Source organism: Vigna angularis, chromosome 10 (genome assembly GCF_016808095.1).
Source record: "Vigna angularis cultivar LongXiaoDou No.4 chromosome 10, ASM1680809v1, whole genome shotgun sequence".
Lineage (NCBI taxonomy): Eukaryota > Viridiplantae > Streptophyta > Magnoliopsida > Fabales > Fabaceae > Vigna > Vigna angularis.
The window spans coordinates 6,650,025-6,669,886 of NC_068979.1; the positions used below are offsets into that span (position 1 = coordinate 6,650,025).

General features: G+C 36.2%; 4 protein-coding genes across 5 annotated transcripts; all 4 read left to right on the plus strand.

Annotated features, from left to right (window-relative positions):
- Positions 1-1,262: 1,262 nt before the first annotated feature.
- LOC108334801 (uncharacterized) lies at positions 1,263-2,381 on the plus strand. Its single transcript, XM_017570737.1, has 4 exons — positions 1,263-1,280; positions 1,373-1,599; positions 1,699-1,794; positions 2,042-2,381. Exons 1-4 carry the CDS (start codon positions 1,263-1,265, stop codon positions 2,379-2,381), a joined length of 681 nt encoding a protein of 226 aa, XP_017426226.1.
- Positions 2,382-4,719: 2,338 nt separating this feature from the next.
- On the plus strand, positions 4,720-5,506 carry LOC108336010 (uncharacterized). The gene has a single exon (XM_017572286.2). The coding sequence runs from the start codon at positions 4,827-4,829 to the stop codon at positions 5,337-5,339; it is 513 nt and encodes a 170-aa protein (XP_017427775.1). The 5' UTR covers positions 4,720-4,826; the 3' UTR covers positions 5,340-5,506.
- Positions 5,507-5,612: 106 nt separating this feature from the next.
- On the plus strand, positions 5,613-10,341 carry LOC108336011 (proline-rich receptor-like protein kinase PERK4). 2 transcript variants are annotated; one of them, XM_052869527.1, is made up of 9 exons: positions 5,613-5,741; positions 6,685-7,380; positions 7,705-8,265; positions 8,698-8,784; positions 8,883-8,953; positions 9,088-9,164; positions 9,251-9,395; positions 9,492-9,656; positions 9,808-10,341. In XM_052869527.1, exons 2-9 carry the CDS (start codon positions 6,795-6,797, stop codon positions 10,030-10,032), a joined length of 1,917 nt encoding a protein of 638 aa, XP_052725487.1. In that variant the 5' UTR covers positions 5,613-5,741; positions 6,685-6,794; the 3' UTR covers positions 10,033-10,341. The 2 variants fall into 2 exon arrangements, with proteins under 2 accessions (XP_052725487.1, XP_052725486.1); XM_052869526.1 differs by having other exon boundaries at positions 5,659-6,444.
- A 4,176-nt stretch (positions 10,342-14,517) lies between these two features.
- On the plus strand, positions 14,518-19,191 carry LOC108335770 (U1 small nuclear ribonucleoprotein 70 kDa). The gene is made up of 10 exons (XM_052869528.1): positions 14,518-14,847; positions 14,975-15,089; positions 15,178-15,257; positions 15,778-15,853; positions 15,937-16,001; positions 16,080-16,142; positions 17,459-17,540; positions 17,611-17,773; positions 18,058-18,117; positions 18,290-19,191. Exons 1-10 carry the CDS (start codon positions 14,734-14,736, stop codon positions 18,897-18,899), a joined length of 1,428 nt encoding a protein of 475 aa, XP_052725488.1. The 5' UTR covers positions 14,518-14,733; the 3' UTR covers positions 18,900-19,191.
- Positions 19,192-19,862: the final 671 nt, after the last annotated feature.

Genomic DNA, 19,862 nt, shown 5'->3' on the forward strand with positions numbered 1-19,862 from the left:
GAGGTCAATGTGATGGTATGACTAAAACTACTGTTGTTTCAGAAGAAAAATGTGAGGGTGATCATATTGTTGAAGGTGAAACTTAGTGTGAAGGTGATGTTAATGATGATGGTGGTGATGTTCGTAGTTAAAGTTCTAGTAGTGAGGATGTTAATGATGATGATGGCAATGATGAGGTTAATTATGATTGTATGGAAGGTCTAGTTGATGTAAATGTTGACTGTGATATAGAAGAGGAGGTAGGAGATGGAGTTGGTAATGTTCAAGTTGATGTTCAATGTGATGGACCATCATGGACTTAGATGTTCGATAGTGATGATGGAATAAATAGTGATGATGATAAAGGTTTGTCTGATGATGAATGGGAATCCGATGAATTAGACAGTGGAACAGAAAATGATGGTGAAGATGATGAAGACAAGGGTTATGGGAAGTTTGTAACATTCTATATGCCTAAGACAATGGTAGATTATAAATAGGATCTCGGCACTTATTTTGCTGAGAAGCAAGACTTTGTGGATGCCATAAAAACATATGCAGTACAAAATGGCAGAAATATTAAATATGTTAAAAATGATAAGAAGAGAATTAGGATAAAATGTATGGGTGGTAAAGGAGCATGCCCCTAGATGGCATATTGTGCTTATATGGAAGCCATTAAAACTTGGCAACTAAGGACTATTGTTAACAACCACAGCTGTAGTAGAGAGCACAAATTAAGATTACTTAATTCAAAATGGCTCAGTAAGAGGTTGGAAAAAACTGTTAGAGAAAATCTCAAAGTAAAGGGAGTGGAAATTCGTGAGAAGATAAATAGAAAATTGAATGTAAGTGTATTTAGATGCATGGCTTATAGGGCAAAGGTCATTGCTTCAGACAATGTTGATGGGTCTTTCAAAGACCAATATAAAAGGATTTATGATTATGCGAATGAGCTCCTAGGTCGTAATGAAGGATCCACAGTGAAAGTCAAAGTTGAAGATACTGGCAATGGACCCATTTTTAAAAGGTTTTATACTTGTCTGAAGGCTTGCAAGGATAGTTTTGTGTCCTGCAGGCCAATTATTGCGCTGGATGGTGCTTTTTTGAAAGGAAAATATAATGGTGAATTATTAACTGCTGTTGGTAGAGACGCAAATGATCAAATGTTACCTCTTGCGTATGCCGTGGTGGAAGTAGAGAACAAGGATACTTGAAAATGGTTCCTTGAACTTCTGGTTCAAGATCTTGGTGGGGAGGCAGTCAGTTCATCATTTACATTCATGTCCAACCAGCAAAAGGTAATGCACATGACCTTTTCCCCAATTATGTTCATTAACATTCTTATTCAAATAATATTTCTAACAACACTGTCATTATTCTGATTAAACAGGGACTACTACAAGCTGTACAAGAAGTGGTTCCTAGAGTTGATCAACGTTTCTGTGTTAGGCACCTATACGCAAATTTCAGAAAAAAAAAATTCCTTGGAAAACATCTCAAGCATTTGATGTGGAAGGCAGCATCAGTAACTCATCCACAAACATGGGAATCAGAAATGAGAAATATAAAACAACTCAATGATGAGGCTTTCAAATACTTGTTAAAAATTCCTCCCAGGTTTGTATTTATACTTCTTATCTTTAATATTTGAACATGGTTATGTGACTTGGGTAGATACTGGCAGACTTAAATGTTCATTATACTTAAACAATGTAGATACTGGTCAAGATCAAGATTTAGCAGCACACCCCAATGTGATACTTTGGTCAACAACATGTCAGAGGCTTTCAACAGTGTTTTGGTGCATACAAGGTCTAAGCCAATCATAAGCATGTTGAAGGACATCCGCCTTTACTTGATGAAGAGATAGGCAACTAACAGGAGTAAAATACAATCATTGTCTGAGGACATTTTTCCTAAAATCAAGAGTAGGCTAAACAAGGAGTCTCAGTTAATTAAACATTGGATTCCGAGGTAACCTTTACTCAATTTTCTTTATCATTTGTGTTAGTATGTGAACTTTTTATTCTTTATTAATTTCCTTCTTTTTACTTTACAGTTGGTCAGCAAACAAGGTTTTTGAAGTTCGCCATGTGTCCCAAGCTGGGGACAAGTTTGTAGTGAATTTAGATCAAAATTTGTGTACATGCAGGAAGTGGGCTATAACTGGCGTACCATGTTGCCACTCCTTGGCTGCTATGAAATTCCTAAATCTAGATGCAGAGGACTTCATACCATGTTGCTTTAGGAAGTCAACATATAAAGAAATCTACTCTTCAATTGTGCATCCAATAAATGGTAACAAGATGTGGGAGATTACCCTATATGTTGATGTCCTCCCTCCACCAAAAAGAATATTGCATGGGAGACCAAAGAAGAAACGAAGGTTGGAGCAATGAGAGTTGGCCAAGGACGACAAAAGAATGAGGAAGGGTGGTTTAAAGAAAAGATGTGACATTTGTAAGGACTTGGGCCACAACAGAACCTCTTGCACAAAAGCAACCCAGACACGTGATGTGAACTCTCTCCAAACACAAGATACTAACCCATCAACTCAACCAATGATGTCATCATCAAATCAGGATGAAGTTGTAGGTGAAGGGGATAAATGATGAATTGTAATGTTTAGACAACTGTATAAGTCCTATGACCAATATTTTAATGCGTGTGAGATAATTTTGTATAACTCAACATTTTGTTAATCTTTAGACAATGTCAGCGTTGTTTTATCACTGCTTATTGTATCCTCTGAACAAGTGCAAATTGTGGCTTGTGCCATGATATATTTTGGATTCACTACATATTGAATCTTTCTTGTTGCTTATGACAATAACTATTTATGTCTCAGTTGTTATTAACCATTTATGTACAGTTTGTGACTATGTACAACTTATGATAATGATTTATTCATATTTTGGATTGATTAACTAATATGAAAGTGAGTTAAGTCTACTACTTATAGTTTTATTTCAGAAACAGGAAACCAAAAAGACAAATATGACAAATATGACAAACATGACAAACAGGAAACCAAATATGAAAATGACTAAATCTAAAGCCTGACAAATCACAATTGCGTATTGGTGACTTTTTTAAGTTCAGTTCGTAAAGTGAAACAATGTATCTAAAGCCATGTGAACATATCAGATTCTTACTCAAACACAACTCTCTTTAGTCATATCAGATTCCTACTCAAACACAACTCTCTTTAATCATATCAGATTCCATACCATATAAAACCAATATACGCACATCTCTTTAGTGATAAAAGATTTCATAACCAGAATTCAATTTCTTACTCAAACACATCAAACAACTCTCATTTTCATTAAAATGGAATAAAGGTACATCATTCAAAGACATCATCCCATTCTCATCATCATTGAAACTAAAACTGTGTTTATTACACATAAAACACAAACCAAAATGATGAACACCTTCATCCACTTTTCAACAATGAAGATACATTTTTGTAACTAAACTAACATTTTTCTAATACTATCCATTTCTTCACTCTTCAGCAAACTTTGTTTGTTTCCTTCACACTTCAAGCACATCCCCATTTCGTGTTCCGCAACATCACTGCACCATTTGAAGTAGTTGCAACCACCGTCTTCAGTACCACTTTGTAAACACAACAATCTATTCTCGGAAACAGTTCCACATAATACATAACTGAAATCGATCATACCTTATACTTCGAGCATCCCCAAAATTGTTTCCCACGATTCTTCATAGTTTTAGCAGTTCTCAACACACATCTCTCTCCACAGTGACAAATCGGTGAACACACATTAGGGTTCTCCTTCCGCCACACATTGCAGCTCGACGAACAGCATGAATGATCCTTGGGCATCGTCTTAGAACAAGTTCGTTCAACACCCACTTGCGTCGCACAGAAACACCCTCCAACAATAAACTAAACAAAGTCCAAGACCAACCTCGCTCTCCTCAGACACACATTTAAATTAGGGATTTGAGTATTCCAATTTAGGGATTTATTGAAATCCCAATTAATTTTGATTTTGTTTCCCCAAACGTTGCGTTTTCAATGATTTAGTAATTCAATGGAAGTTATCCAACTCAGTACACCATACTCTGCCACGTCAGTAAAACTTATTAATATCATCCTGTCATGCACAACATTTTTAAACGTCGTTCACCCAAATTAACAGTAAGGTCTAAATTGATGAAATTTTCATATTTAGGAACCTAATTAAGAGATAAAACACTATTAAATTAAATATTAAAAACCCTTTTCTTTTCTCCAATTTTATAGATTTAATTTCATCTATAATGAATACCTTTATTTGTTTGAATAAAAACTAATTCTAATATCTATACATTAACAATTCAATATACATATATAGACCACATATCTACTTATATCCTATGTACCTCCTTGTCTTATTTTTTTCATACAATTTAGAATACTCGAATGGTCGCATTTTTTTTTTGTTTTTGTTGAAATAAAAAGAAAATAAACAATTCATTTATTCATATACAATTTATATAACTAAAACGAATTTAGTGACGAGAAAAAATCATTCTTTTAATTTCATATAGAATTAGACATTTACTTAGAAATATGGAATTCTTTAAGATTTATTAAAATATATCTATTTCCTAAAATTTATATTTATTCAAATTTACTGAGGATCTAATTGAGAAAATGCTCTAAGTAGCAGATGTTCTAAATTATTAAACTTTTTATTATTAGATAACAATAACATTAGCTGCAAAACATTACCCTTATTCCACTCGCACCAACAACTTAAGGGTGTTTATTCTCCCTTCGCTCTTCGTTTTTGCTTTCTCTCTCGCTCAAAGCACAACACAGAACCATGAACGCTTCAAGGATGCTGCTGTCGTCTCCACTATCGAGCTGCCACGTGGTGCGCGGGAAGCTTTTTCCGGAGTCAATTAGAAGGCGCAGTTGTTGTTCTCCTCCGCCGCTGAAAATAGCGAGCATGGCGAAGGATGGCAGCGACGCCAGCAGCAACGGCGGCATCATTGAAAAAGTAGCCATAGGAGGTGGATTGATCTCAACCCCAGTAATCGCTTGGTCTCTCTACACTCTCAAAACAACCGGTTGCGGTTTGCCCCCCGGTCCAGGTGGCTCGATCGGTGCCCTGGAAGGAGTGAGCTACCTGGTTGTTGTGGGCATAGTGGGTTGGTCTCTCTACACTAAAGCCAAAACCGGTTCTGGACTTCCCAACGGTCCTTTTGGTTTGTTGGGTGCCGTTGAAGGCCTTTCCTTTTTGTCTTTGCTTGCCATTGTGGTTGTCTTCGGGTTGCAGTACCTTGACAAGGGTTTCATCCCTGGTCCTCTCCCCGCAGATCAGTGTTTTGGCTAGGTTTTGCAGTAACCTTTCCATAATGTAACATGAGCCACTACAATCTTATCCTTCTACTTGTGGATAAGCTCGTAACATGTGTCTTACAATATCCTAATATGCGTCTCTATTTTCCTTTTAAGACTTCAGAGCATAAAATGGAAATTAATTGTTTGTGTTTTTCTTCAGGATTATACTCCCTTGTTCACAACCACATAAAATAGGCAAAAAAAATGTTCAGTTTAAGAGGATGGAGATGGTTTTTGAATACAAAATTTACACGTTTATGTTTAATTTGTTCTGTGTAGAACGAAATAACTTGTTTTTAAACGAAGGTGTAAACAATGGACCGAGCAAAGAACGAAATTTGTCCATATTTTTTTTCAAAGAAGTTACTAGTTCTTGTGTTTTGGGTTAAACACGGTAAGATTCTGTCGTTATGTTTTCATATACATAAATTTAGTCTTCAAACTTTTAAAAAACACAACTTTAGTCTCTCTTACTTTCAAAAACATGATTATATTTTAGAATGAAGAGACTAATGACCTGTTTAGTGAAAGTTTTCCTCCTCTGACCTGTGTTCAATGTTCAATATCTTGTTAAAAGCTGTGTTCAAACATATCTAGAGTATTATTTCAAAAAGGGGATAAATAGGGAAAAAAGAAGGGTTAACATTGCTAATATGCTATAAATGGGATTGTGGGATAGTTAACAATGAGAAAAATATATATTAAGTAGTGTAGTAATTTATGGTGATTTACTTCTCATACTGAAAATAAAGCCTATTAAAGTTTAAAATGTTATTTTTGGTGAATATATGCAAGTGTTTTTGGTAAGGTATTTCAAGGTAAAATGTGGTATGAGTGAGCAGAATCCTGTAAGGGAATTATGGCCGAACATGGGATAACAGAAGGAAGACCAGCCAAAAATGGTAAAAGCTATAACTGATTCAAACTAAGCAAAAGGTGGCAGAGAGAAATGCATTGATTGAGAAAAACATAGGTCCTCCTTTGTAGGAGACCATTGAGGAATAACAGCAAAACCTCCTTTCGTATTATGGACTTTTTAGCATGCAACACGTTTCTCTTTTTCTTTCTGTTGAGAACCCCTGTTTTCTTCCAATCAGGTACATTTCCTCCTTGAGAAACAAAACACTTCTCCCCACGACACTTCAATCCCATAATCTAGGAACACAAATTCCATTAGTAATTCAAGATAGAAACACCAATAAACATAGTAGTAACCTGGTTTTGACTTTTCTGTAGGTTAATTGATCATTTCGCATTCATCTACATGCTTCTAACTAACATGCATTCACATTTTTTACCATAACTCGTTAATCATTCCTACCACTTGTTCTTTTCAGGGGTCCAACCGTTTGTAGGTGGTGTTTCCGGCAACGTGCTCTTCTGGATACAAACCTTTGGCCGGAAACCATAATTAAGTGCTTCATGTGAATTCTGAGATACAGTAACAATGTCTTCCTCTCCTCACAACAGTTCTCCAGATAATGAAATACCTGATGATTCCACCCCAGACAACAGCACCCCGGACAACAGCACCCCTGATGACGCTGACAACTCTTCTTCAACACCATCAAATTCATCACCGCCACCATCTCCACCGCCACCTTCATCGCCACCTCCATCTCCTCCACAATCATCTTCATCTCCACCTCCGCCAACCCCATCAGAAAAGTCCTCTCCTTCCCCTCCAACTTCAACCAATCCAAGCCCGCCATCACCCAATACTTCCCCACAGACACCTTCTCCACCCGCTTCATCACACTCTCCTCCCTCTTTTAAATCACCCACTCCTCCACACAAATCATTGCAACCTCCACCCGCTTCAAAAAATAGTGGCAGTGGCAGTAGCGGTAGTGGTAAACATGGAAACAGCGATAGCAGTGATCGTGGCAGCCACGATAACAGTAAAGCCATAGTTGGAGCAGTGCTTGGGGTGGGGAGCGTGCTTCTTGTTTTGGTCATCGTCTGCGTTATCTGTTCCAGGAAGAAGAAAAAGAAGAGAATGTACTATTACGGAGAGCAATCATTCGGAAAAGGTAACCAACCAAAACCGTTACAATTTCTTGCTTGGCTTTCATGCATATCATGCACAGGCACCATCAGATGATAATCAATACTAACAAATCTTTCCATGAATTTTTCATCCCACATTGCCCAAATGGTTCACTTTATTTCTTCGTTGCGACAAATAGTACCCCTGAAAACCTGCGAGAGGGGTCTCGGGGTATAAGAAATAAAAGGATACCATTTTTGTTTTTCTAACTGGAACTGTGTTTCAAAATTATGTTTGTTTGTTTGTCTCTCATCACAGTTGTATACTGCTGTTGATTTCTGATGTTCATAATTAATGGTCTCTACAGGGAATAACAACTATTACAATAGTGGGCAACACCAGGGTTATTACGGAGGTCCACACGGGGACCATGTTGTGAGGGTGCAAAACGGAATGGTTCCCGGTGGTGGTGGTGGTGGGGGTGGGGGTGGGGGTGGTGGTGGAGGTGGGTGGGGTGCACCACCTCCTCCTATGATGCATAGCGCTGATATGAGCTCCAACTACTCGACGGGACCACCCCCTTTGCCTCCTCCCTCACCAACCCTTGCTCTAGGCCTCAAAGGTGGCACCTTTACTTATGAGGAACTATCTGCTGCCACCAATGGATTCGCTGATTCAAAACTGATAGGACAGGGTGGCTTCGGTTATGTCCACATGGGTGTGTTGCCTAACGGAAAGGAAGTGGCAGTTAAGAGTCTAAAAGCAGGAAGTGGACAGGGAGAACGAGAGTTCCAAGCTGAGATTGACATCATCAGTCGTGTCCATCATCGCCATCTTGTGTCACTCGTTGGATACTCTATTTCTGGCGGCCAGAGAATGTTGGTCTATGAATTTATTCCCAATAAAACCTTGGAATATCACCTTCATGGTAACTACTACATATATGCATTCTTTCAATCTATGTCACGTTAGCTTTCGCTTCAACTGTTGTATTTCAAATTTCATTTCAAGGACAATTGTGAAACCATAACCCTCAAGTTTACACACACACACACACAAACACATATATATAAGTTTAACATGAAAGAAAACCTTTTAGTGATGTAAAACAACTATAGAAACTTTCTATAGTAATGATAAACTGCAACAAAAATTTGTACAAAGACTAAAACTTAAGGTTTTTTGAATTGGAACTAAAATTTAGAATGGGAACATTTGCAAAAAGCACTGAGTGAATACTAGTATTTAGATCTGAGACTTGTAATGCCGCTGGTGCGAGTTACTTGTGAGATTTTTCTGACTTCTTTTGCTGTGAGCACCTGCAAGCAAAATTGCTAATGTATTATATGGTTCTATTCAGGAAAGGGAAGGCCTACAATGGATTGGCCTACCAGAATGCGAATTGCGATAGGATCAGCCAAAGGACTGGCTTATCTTCATGAAGATTGTAAGAGAGTCAGAACCCTCTAGATTATGATCTTTCTTTTTTTATTCATTTTATTCTGTATTTACATTTTCTTTTAAATTTTTGCTGTATCTCTTTAGGTCATCCTCGTATAATCCATCGTGATATTAAAGCTGCGAATGTCCTCATTGATGATAGCTTCGAGGCAAAGGTTCGACATAATTACATATTTTATCTATTTCATTAGTTTACATAGACATATTTACCTACTTAATTATCATCACACATGTTGCGAATCTTATGTTGTCGAAGCTAATTGAGTTTGGCAACAACGCATTCATTCAGGTTGCTGATTTTGGATTGGCTAAGTTGACCACCGATAATAATACTCATGTATCGACTCGAGTCATGGGAACTTTCGGGTTATTTCTCATCACCATATGGTTTCATCCCTGTAAAAACTTCAATAAAGAAATGGTTTTTGCTGACGATATGCATGCTGACACAGGTACCTAGCCCCAGAATATGCATCAAGTGGAAAATTGACTGAGAAGTCTGACGTTTTCTCATTTGGGGTCATGCTATTGGAGCTCATAACTGGGAGGCGACCTGTGGATCACACAAGTGCCATGGATGACAGCTTAGTAGATTGGGTTGGTATCATCTTCATCTAAGACTCCATCATTTTTCCTATAACATTTTTTTTTCTGGTTGAACTAATTACAACTTTTGGGAACCTATGAACCTAGGCTCGACCACTACTGAATCGTGGATTGGAAGAGGATGGCAACTTTGGAGAGTTGGTTGATCCATTCTTGGAGGGAAACTACAATCCTCAAGAATTGGCTAGGATGGCAGCTTGTGCTGCTGCTAGCATTCGACATTCTTCCAAGAAACGTGCAAAAATGAGCCAGGTATGTATATGAGTCATACAGAGATCACATCAACGTTGATTAATGCCATATAAGTGAACAAAACAAAATAAAACGTTCCCTTTTATAGTGACTAATTGGATTCATATTCGATTAAAGTACATAATTTAGTTACTTACGAGTTTATGTGCAGATTGTAAGAATATTGGAAGGAGATGTGTCGCTGGATGATTTGAAAGATGGGATGAAGACAGGGCAGAGTACTGTTTTCAATTCTTCATCTGGGTCAGATCAGTATGATACAATGCAGTACAATGCAGACATGGAAAAGTTTAGAAAGGCAGTGTTTTCTAGCCAGGAATTTGGCATGAGCAGTGGTGGCTCTAGTAGTGAAGTGAGCCAGAAACAGAGGCTTTAGATTGCGGAACTGATGAGATTACTTACCAATTGTGGCAGAAACGAAGTGACCAGTTACTGCATTTTATTGTTTGATTGGCATGCGTGCATGGGAAGTGAGGTCTCAATTTGTAGACAACTGAACTGAGCTTGGTGCCTTCAACCGTTTCAGGGTGCGTTTGATGAGGCCTAAGGTCAATGTAATGTTATGTGGCTTGCATCTTTTGTTCAATGTTTTATGTCCTTTGATGTAAGAGCACATGTATGGAATGGAGTCTTGAACATAAATATAACCCTTATCATTGATGCAATGTTTATTGTATTTGTTTCACCCAGGTTGTGGTGATTGTAGGCCTTTCAAGTACTTAATTCTTTTATTTTATTTTTCTTCTGTTTCTTTCAGGAAGGTAGTAGGCCTTAAAAATATATTATATTGTTGTTTCTGATAGAAGAAATATTCAATTTCATTTATGAAAATTTGAGGAGTAATGATTTTTAAATGGGTCTATGAAATTTTGTTCATAAGGTAGAACTTTCAACAGAAGTTCACATCAGTACTTAGATGTCACAATGATATATTTCACACTCACTCTTGTATATAACTCCTATGTATGACACTTAAATGATTCTTATGTAATTTATCCATTTGTATTTAAATCCTTCTCTTACTTTTGAATTTGTCTATAATTAAATAGAAAACACTAAAACATTGACAAAACCTAGAAAATGGACTACCAATATGGGAACACAAGTCCTCATAGTTCAACATGAGAAGAGGATGAAGAAACATTTTATATATTTAGATTCTCATTGCACCAAATGCATTTGAGATTTGTTAGTTTGTAAGACAATATGTGAATGGCAAAGAGTGATGAACACCAATGAGTTTTTACAATATTAAAATGCTATTGGTTTTCAAGAAAATAAAATAGTAATTTTATAAATTGATTACACTTATGTTATTGTTAAAACTATTTAACATATACGGAGGTTATTTTGTATAAATATGACTTAGTTAGTATTACCAAATTGTATAACAAAAAAATTACTAGTTAAGCAAATGTTCAATATCACTTTGCAACAATAATACTAATAACTTTCTTAGACATTCACATGTAGGAACAATTTTAAAGAGAGATAAACTAATATTAAATGTTTCATATTTTCTTACATTTATAAGAAATATAACACAACCTTTTATATAAGATACACAAAATAATAAAAAAAGAGAAACAAAAATGAGAAAATTACTTAAGTTTTCTAATAATCCATATACAAAGAAAATAAATAAGGAATGTTTTGAAATCATAAGACTCAACAACCAATTTGATTTAATTCTTTTAATTTACTGAAAGAAGAGTTTTATGCTGTAGTATTTACTTTTATAATAAATTTCTGTAATAGACCTAATTTGAAGTTTATTAAGATATTAACTACACTACTTTTTTTTTGTTATTTTTCATTATTCTTTTATTTATTTTCTCTTACAGTTTTTCTAGTCCAATTTATTGTTTGTGTATTAGCCTATTATTATTCCACAATAAACAAGGTGCACGGAATGGTGTTGTGTTTGTGCTAAATTTAAACCATGGTCAACAGAAATTGATAGTAAAAATTTCAAAGGAGTCATGTAATGAATTGAGTTAGAATTTTCTGAATAATTCACTGCCAAAGACAAAATTTTAATGTCAATTCATATTTTATAGAAATGTTTATGCTTAAAAAACAAAAGAATACAAATAACATCAATTCTGGTAAAGAAAATAATCTACCGTGAATCATATGACATGGTTCAATATATTTGTTAAATATTTACGTATATTTTAAAAGTCTAAGTTTTTCTGTTCGGCAACGTTTTTTTTTTCTTTTGTTAAATTAGAAGGTTATTTGTCAAAATTAGTGAACATTCCTCAAGTAATTAATTCGTATTAAATATAATTATTTATATTTTTATAACACGTATGAATTTATAGTTTTCAAAATAAATTTTAAACTAATAATAATGTAATTATAATTTAATTAGTAATAATCATTGTTCTAAACTAATTAGTGTTAATAATAATTTCATAATATTCACAAACAAATAAATATTTATTGTTCGGTCTCTTATATAAATCTGACTGTAGAGGTTCTTATGCTACATTTAATTCATAAGTAACATCAAAATATTATTTATATTTATGAAAACATTTATTTATTACACATTTTAATTACATGAAAATAATTATTTTGCCAAAGTATTTTCCGGATTATCTATTAGAGAAATTAACATTGGGGGTATTATAATTACAAGTAGAAATGTCAGAATCCATTTAAAATACACTACGTCAAGTGTCAAGCAAAGGAAGTTTGAGATTCAGAAAATGGAAGACAGGTGTGTGTCGCAAATTGAACCAACGTTTTGATGGTAGAGTAAAACTAAAATTTTCTAAGTTTCGTGTCACTTCTCTGCATGCACCAATCATCTTCAACCTTCTGAAATATCCTCCTTCTCTCTAAAAACTCTTCCTTCTCTTTACAAAATCTCACAATTTCTCTTCTCCGATCACCACTCAGGCATCGCTGAAGCACTCCCGACGTCAAGAGCTTCCATGTAAACCGATTGGTTTATGATTCTGAGCCGGTAAGTCTCTTTTTCTCTAGTACGTTCGGTTATGTCTTGCATGCAACTATTTGGTTCTGGTCGTCTGAGTGGGTAGTAGTAGTTTGAGTGTTTCTGGTTTTTCTCTGTAGTTCAGTATTTCTAACAACGTGATCGTCGAACGTTAAATCTATGGTAGAGGGAAGTTTTATTCTGATTCGTTTGAGCGTTCATCTACGTGTCGAGGTAAGGGAAGCTTATATAATTTAATTGTATGTTCGTTTTTACGTTTGTTGCTAATGAATGCATGTTTGTTGAGTGGCTGGATATATATGAAGTATGATTGTTGATATGTTTTGACTATATGAAGTATGATTATTTACTATGATATGGATGTTTGATTTTATGAAAATAGATGTTGAGAGATGAATTGATATAAAGAATTCTAGTATGAAATTTTCCTATTAAAGTGTACGTTCGTCACTGAACGGTCCTTGACCGTTCGGTTTTTCTAGTGAACTTTGTTGGAATTGTATTCTTTCATTTGGGAAGAATCTTAGTTGAGGACGAGCGTCTTCGTTTCGTAATACTGTGCATGAGCGTTCGGCCAAGCGTAGTTATTCCTTGGTATTTGGTTATAAACTTAAGTATATCTATATGTATTTGCATATTTTTGTTTGTTCTTAAACACTACTCAAAAATGATATCTTATTATATTTATCAAGCCTTTCTCCTATAACTTTAGTAGTGCTCGGTCTTACACCAAGCGCTCGTACTGAGTAGTGCTCGGTCTTCCACCAAGCGCTCGTGCTGAGTAAGTGTGTTCGGTCTTACACCAGGTACTCATTCTCCTTTCTGAAATATATATATATATATATATATATATATAAGAACGTTTGTTCAAACTCAATAGGGTTCGCCCTTTTCAGGACTCGGTCTTCGACTGACATTCTAATTGTTCTTGATGTTTAACTTATTCAAAAGTTAAGTATATTTATTGATGTTCCGTTTATTCACCTGATTCAATTATTTATCTTTATTTGAGGTTTTCACAGTGTCTGTCTTAAATTGATTTCAGCCTAGAGTCTTGGTATTCGGCCTAGGCCTATTAGCGTTCGGTCTAACTCGGGAGTCAGTTCATTCAATTGGCTCACCTAGTAAATAAACGTTTGATTCCTAATCGTTCTTGAGAACTATTATGTTAATCACTCCCTTTCTTAAAACCAATGATTCCATCTCTCGGTTTTGATCCGTTTGGAACTGGAGACCTTTGGTCTCACTTCAATCGTTCGGTCTGGTTCAAGGTTGATGTTTAACGTTCGATATTTGGTATCCTTAGGGATCTTTGTACGAAAGGTTCAATTGAGATTATTAATAATGAAAGATGAATATAATATGATATGGATGAAATGTTTTGGATTATGGACGAGCATTCTGGGGAGGAATAACTCACGAATGTATATTGGAAAGTGGTAAAGTATGAATGTGGACATGCTAAGTTGGCGGTTCATCCTAATATTCTGTGATTACTCGTTTCTCACGTAGAGAAGAGTAAGTCATGCATGGGAATGGCAGGAGGTTCTAGTCCTTATGGTTAATTTGAACAGATAGGACTAACATCGGGTGACAATTGTTGAAAGTATCCCAATTACTACATCACTCGGATATACTTTCTATGTTCCAAAGTAACTGTAACTTTAACTATGCAAACAAAAAAATAATTCAAAATGAGTGATATTTTTTCTTTCAACTAAAACATTTTTTTTATACTATCTCACACATTAACTACTTTATATTTTTATTTCAAGTAACGCATTAAAAAATATCAGTTTTTCTTTTTTTAAAAAGTGAAATATTTATTATCGCTGTTATACATTTATGTATTGAATATGAATAGTCTAAGATAAAATCCCAATATAAAATTGAACATAAAACCCTACCATACCTGGAAGTGGACATAAACAACCAAGGGCGGAGGCAGTGAGAAGAAAGTAGCAAGATCCCGGTACCGTTCGATCTTTCATCCAACGGGGCGGGGCAGAACTTGGATCGGATCTTTTTCTTATATTACATGCATTCGTCTCCCTGATTTGGTTTTTTATACCCTCACATCACAATACACTCTCTCATCTGCGCAATCCCATGGGGGACTTCAACAGCAACAACAACAACGATGCCTTCATGCGCAACCAAAACGCCGCCGTTCAGGCTCGCACCAAAGCCCAGAACCGTTCCAACGTCCTTCAGCTCAAACTGGTCTCTTCCTTCCCAATCCTCTCTTCCAATTTCTCTTCTCTGTATACCAATTTTCGATTCGTGACCATAGCTAGGGTTTGTTATACTTATCTAATTCCCGTGTTTTTGTTATGTATCGGAGATTCAGATTGGACAGAGTCATCCGACTGGTCTCACAGCGAACCTGCTGAAGCTCTTCGAGCCTAGGCCTCCTTTGGAGTACAAACCGCCGCCCGAGAAACGGAAATGTCCACCGTTGACAGGTTTTGAAAACGATTCCGTTTGCTTTGGTTGGTTCTATTTGTGTGCTGTGTTCGTATTAATTGATATATTTCTCTTACACTTTTCAAGGGATGGCACAATTTGTGAGCAAATTTGCTGAGCCTGGGGATCCAGAATACGCTCCACCTGTTCCAGAAACCGAAACTCCTGTACTGTTTAGTTCATTTTCGTTTCTGATAAGTGGTTTATGTGTTTATGTTTTATTTACTTTATGTAAGCGTTTGATTGTTGTTGAATCTTATTATTTTGATTGGGAAGCTTTGCTTCTACTCTGAAATTGAGGGAGGGAGTGTGAAGGTTGAGCCTTCTTCTGAATGGTGTCTGTGATTTGTCTATTGCTTCACCGAGAGCTTGTTGTGATGAAAATTTACCATGACGATTAGTTTGTAACAAATGTTAATGTGGAGTGCTGGGACAGATTTAATTGAGTGTTAAGATTGCATGGTTTGAATAAATTCGATCTATTCTTTGCTTATGATGTATGGTTTAGGTTTTAAATGCATGGTTACTTTGTGGAGTAATCATTTTATATTCTTTGCCTTCGTGATCTTTTCTGTGTGGTAAATTTCTGTCATTTGTGGTAGTGTTTTGAAAAATCATTTTAGACTAGGTGTTAGACGGCAGAAAAATTATTTTAGATTGTGGTTTTGATCCATTTTGCTGGTGTAGGCACAAAAAAGAGCCAGAATACACAAGCTAAGACTAGAAAAGGGAGCTGCAAAGGCTGCTGAAGAGCTTGAGAAATGTGATGAGTCCCTTATTGTGAATATGTTAATATGTCTTTATTTATGTTCTCTGGATGCCATTCTTATCTTGGCTGCTTTGCAGATGATCCTCATAATGATCCAAATGTGTCTGGAGATCCATACAAGACATTGTTTGTGGCTAAACTTGTAAGTCGGATTTTCCAATGTAGTATTGGTTTGCCACTTTATCAGCATATATAACTTATTGTTGCTATATTCAAACAGAGTTACGAGACCACTGAAAGCAGAATCAAAAGGGAGTTTGAGTCATATGGTCCAATCAAACGGGTAGGTATTTTGAATATCCCCAAGGGTATTTGGTAAGAGCTCATTCATAGTTTCATAGTTATATCTTCTGTTTTCATAAGTTATGTATATTTTACCAACCTTCAAAATATCTTTCTCAATTATATAATTCTACATGTATATCTATGTATACCTTGAACAACAAAGTTCAAGCTATTTTGATAATATTTTTTAAAATTGGATATTCGTATTGATTAGTCTTGTGGTTGACCAGCTATTAATTTCAAGGTATGATTATCTGGAGAATGTGATTGTGTACTGTGTACATCAGTAAACCAGTTGGTTATCATTGCTAACTCGATTGTTGAACTGTATAGCTTGTCATGATGCTAATCAATCTTGTATAACTGTTATCCTGTTCTGTCCAAAGATTTTAGGATACGAATTACGCATCTTCCTCATTAAATTTATCATCAATGATGGTGAGCGACTTTGCAATGGTAACAACTGTATTTTAGTGGCACCACTAATTACCATAGAATGGATTTCATGTATTGGTTTCTTTATTAGTTTCAACTCAGTCCCTCTGTTAATTTATGTGGATCAAGAGATCTTATTAGGGTATGGGTCTATCTAGGAATTATGTTATCAGTAGGTATAGTATCTAAAAATACATCCATGGTAAGGGTGTGGACTTCTTATTATGCAAATGATAAATTGTTCTAAAATTTCAACCAATCCGGACTCAAGTTCAAGTGCTTCCATCTGCTGTTAACTGAACATTTAGTTGAGCAGAGCAGTGATGTCCCTCGTTCCTTTTGGCCTTTGTTTTCAAGCAAGAAAAGGAGACTGACTTCTGTTATTTTCTGCACTGGGTAAACATATTGGGAGTATTGCATTCTTTTCCTCTTCTGTTTAATTTCTTAGCTAGTATGTTTTTGATGTTGCTAAATTTTATTCTTGGCTGAGGCTAGAGTATCTATCAAAAAAATCAGCAATTGAGAAGATGTCATGGTATTTCCTATATTACCTATAGTTGTTTTTTCTTTTAAAATTAATATCCCTGGTAAGGGGAACTAGTCACCAACTGGTTAATTGGCCCCAAATACATCAGTTTTTCTGCAACTATTGCTGGTGGTGATTCATCTCTCGATGGGAGCTGTGTGATTTAAAGGTGAGCACGGCTAATTAGGCACAGTGCCTGTCTGCCGTGCCATTTAAGAATATACCATTAGTCCTTTTTTTGGTAGTAATGTCAATTTTTAAGTGAGGGAGTGTTGTTTATTATATTTTCTTTGCAGCTGAAGACCAAAATTCTCTTTTCTGACTGGTCTTTTTTCTATTTTCTTATGTTATAGGTTCGATTAGTTGCTGACAAAGAGACTAATAAGCCCAAGGGTTATGCTTTCATTGAGTTTCTGCATACAAGAGACATGAAAGGTTGACAGAGATTAATTAATTTGTTCATTTCAATATGGCTTTAAATTCACATCCGTGGTTCATTTTGCAGCTGCTTACAAACAAGCTGATGGTAGGAAAATCGATGGTAGAAGGGTGCTCGTTGATGTTGAGCGTGGGAGGACTGTTCCAAATTGGAGACCTCGCCGCCTGGGTGGTGGGCTTGGTACTACTAGAGTTGGGGGTGAAGAAGTTAATCAACGGCATTCTGGGAGGTTGATCAGCTAACTTCAATCCTTTTAATAATTGGCATTCACTGTTATCATTATCTTTTTCAAATAACCTGCACTAGGGTAACTGACAGAAATTAAACTTCTATTGACTGTTTATTTGGCTTAACCAATACACAACTCATCACCCTAGGTTGCAAATGAAGCCCCTAGTTTTTTGGTTAATATTAACCCCTTGTTTCTTTGTTGAACGTGATTTGTATTGTTGATAATTTGTTGTATGCTTTGTTTTTCTGTTCAAGGGAAGCTGACATGATTTCAATTTTCAGGGAGCAACAACAGTCTCGTTCTGAAGAACCAAGAGCGCGAGAGGACCGGCATGGTGATAGGTAAGGAATATCAAATGATGTCCATACAAATAATTGTTTCATATTCGAGAAGGTTCTGTTGTTTCCCTTCATTAAGTGATGTTCGTACAATTCTGAACTTTTAAGTAATGTTCTTTCATAGTATATTTTGCAAGTCACTTACTTTGATTACTGTTGGGCCGAGATAATTTAGGGACAGGGAAGTATCACGTGAAAAAGGTAGGGATAGAGATCGGGAGCGATCTCGGGAGCATTCTCATGAAAGGGTCAGGGATCGTGATTATAGAGAGGATAGACACCACAGAGACAGAGATAGGACAAGAGACAGGGATAGGGAAAGAGACAGAGATCGTGGACGTGATCGAGATAGGGCACGGGATCGTGATAGGGATAGGGACCGTGATCGACACCGTGAAAGGGATAGAGACTATGATGTCGGGGACACTGATCGACGTTCACGTGATAGGGAGTCTGAATATGATCGTGTGGAATCTAAACATGAGAGGGACCAACATGGAGAAAGGAACCGTGAGTATGAGCCTGAGGATGATCGTGGTAGGCATAGCCAGTACGAGCATGGACGTCGACATGCAGACCCTGATCATGACCCTGAGCAGTATGACCACTACCATGGAGATGACCGTGGTGATCATTACAATCAGTATCATGACCATGATAGGATGGAAGATGACTACCATGTAGGGCGTGCAACATCTGAATCACATGAAAAGGAGAAAAGTCATGGTACAGACCGTGAATATCGTCGCACAGAGAGATCTCATTCCCGGGAGTATGATTACTAGGAATTGGGCACCGTATATCTCGACTTTATTGGTAATATTCATCATTTGGTTATGTTTACTTCTGATCTTGCTGTCCACTCCTGGTCCCCTGGTAATTGTTGTGTGATCATTGGACCATAAAAAGGGCACAGTAGCCGCTGCTATCCATATTTGAAAACTTGAATACTGCATCTTTCGAGTCGTTTGCTTCTGTTTGTGAACGTGGACTTGGACATCTAGTGTTGGTATTTTGTTTTGAGCTTTGTGTTTTCTTCTGACATTTTATGAAATCAACATAGGATTTTCTGGTTCATTTGTTATGGGAAACAATTTGTGCGGCTTCCGAGTTTTCTGTGGACGTGGACATCAAATGTTGGTATCTATCTTTGGATTTATGTTGCTTTCTTCTGACATTTTTGGGAAGTGAAACACAGGATTTTCTGGTTATTTTTTAGGAAACCATTTTTCAGCTTCGAAGTTTCCTGTGGTCACTTATAAATGATTGGAGCTTATGTATACTATACAGAGCTTCCAGCATTATTTGTCAGTTTTCTTTGCGTTGGATGCCAAATAATTTGTTTATCTCAATACATTACTTGATTATGTGATAGAACTTCCTTGATTATTTGAGGTTGATCGTTTGATTCGGTTTATGCTTTGAATTTGGAAAGGTAACGCCACGGAAATGAATAGATTTTGGATGTTTCTTCTTGCAGTTTCTAAGGAGAATTGTTATGAGTGTGCATCGCTAACTGGAAACTTTATTTTCATCGATGAGAAGTGTATGTTAGGAATGAAACAGCTCAAGCAAGTAAGCTGCGGCATACCATAGAGACCATAAAAGTTTGAACTGCCTTGAATTACGTGAGAATAAAAGGAAACTAAAATAATAGTTTATTTGAACTGAACTAATAAACAAGTTGGACAAAATAAATCGAATTCTTTCAGTTTATTGTAATTTCGAACTAAATTACCTTGACTTTA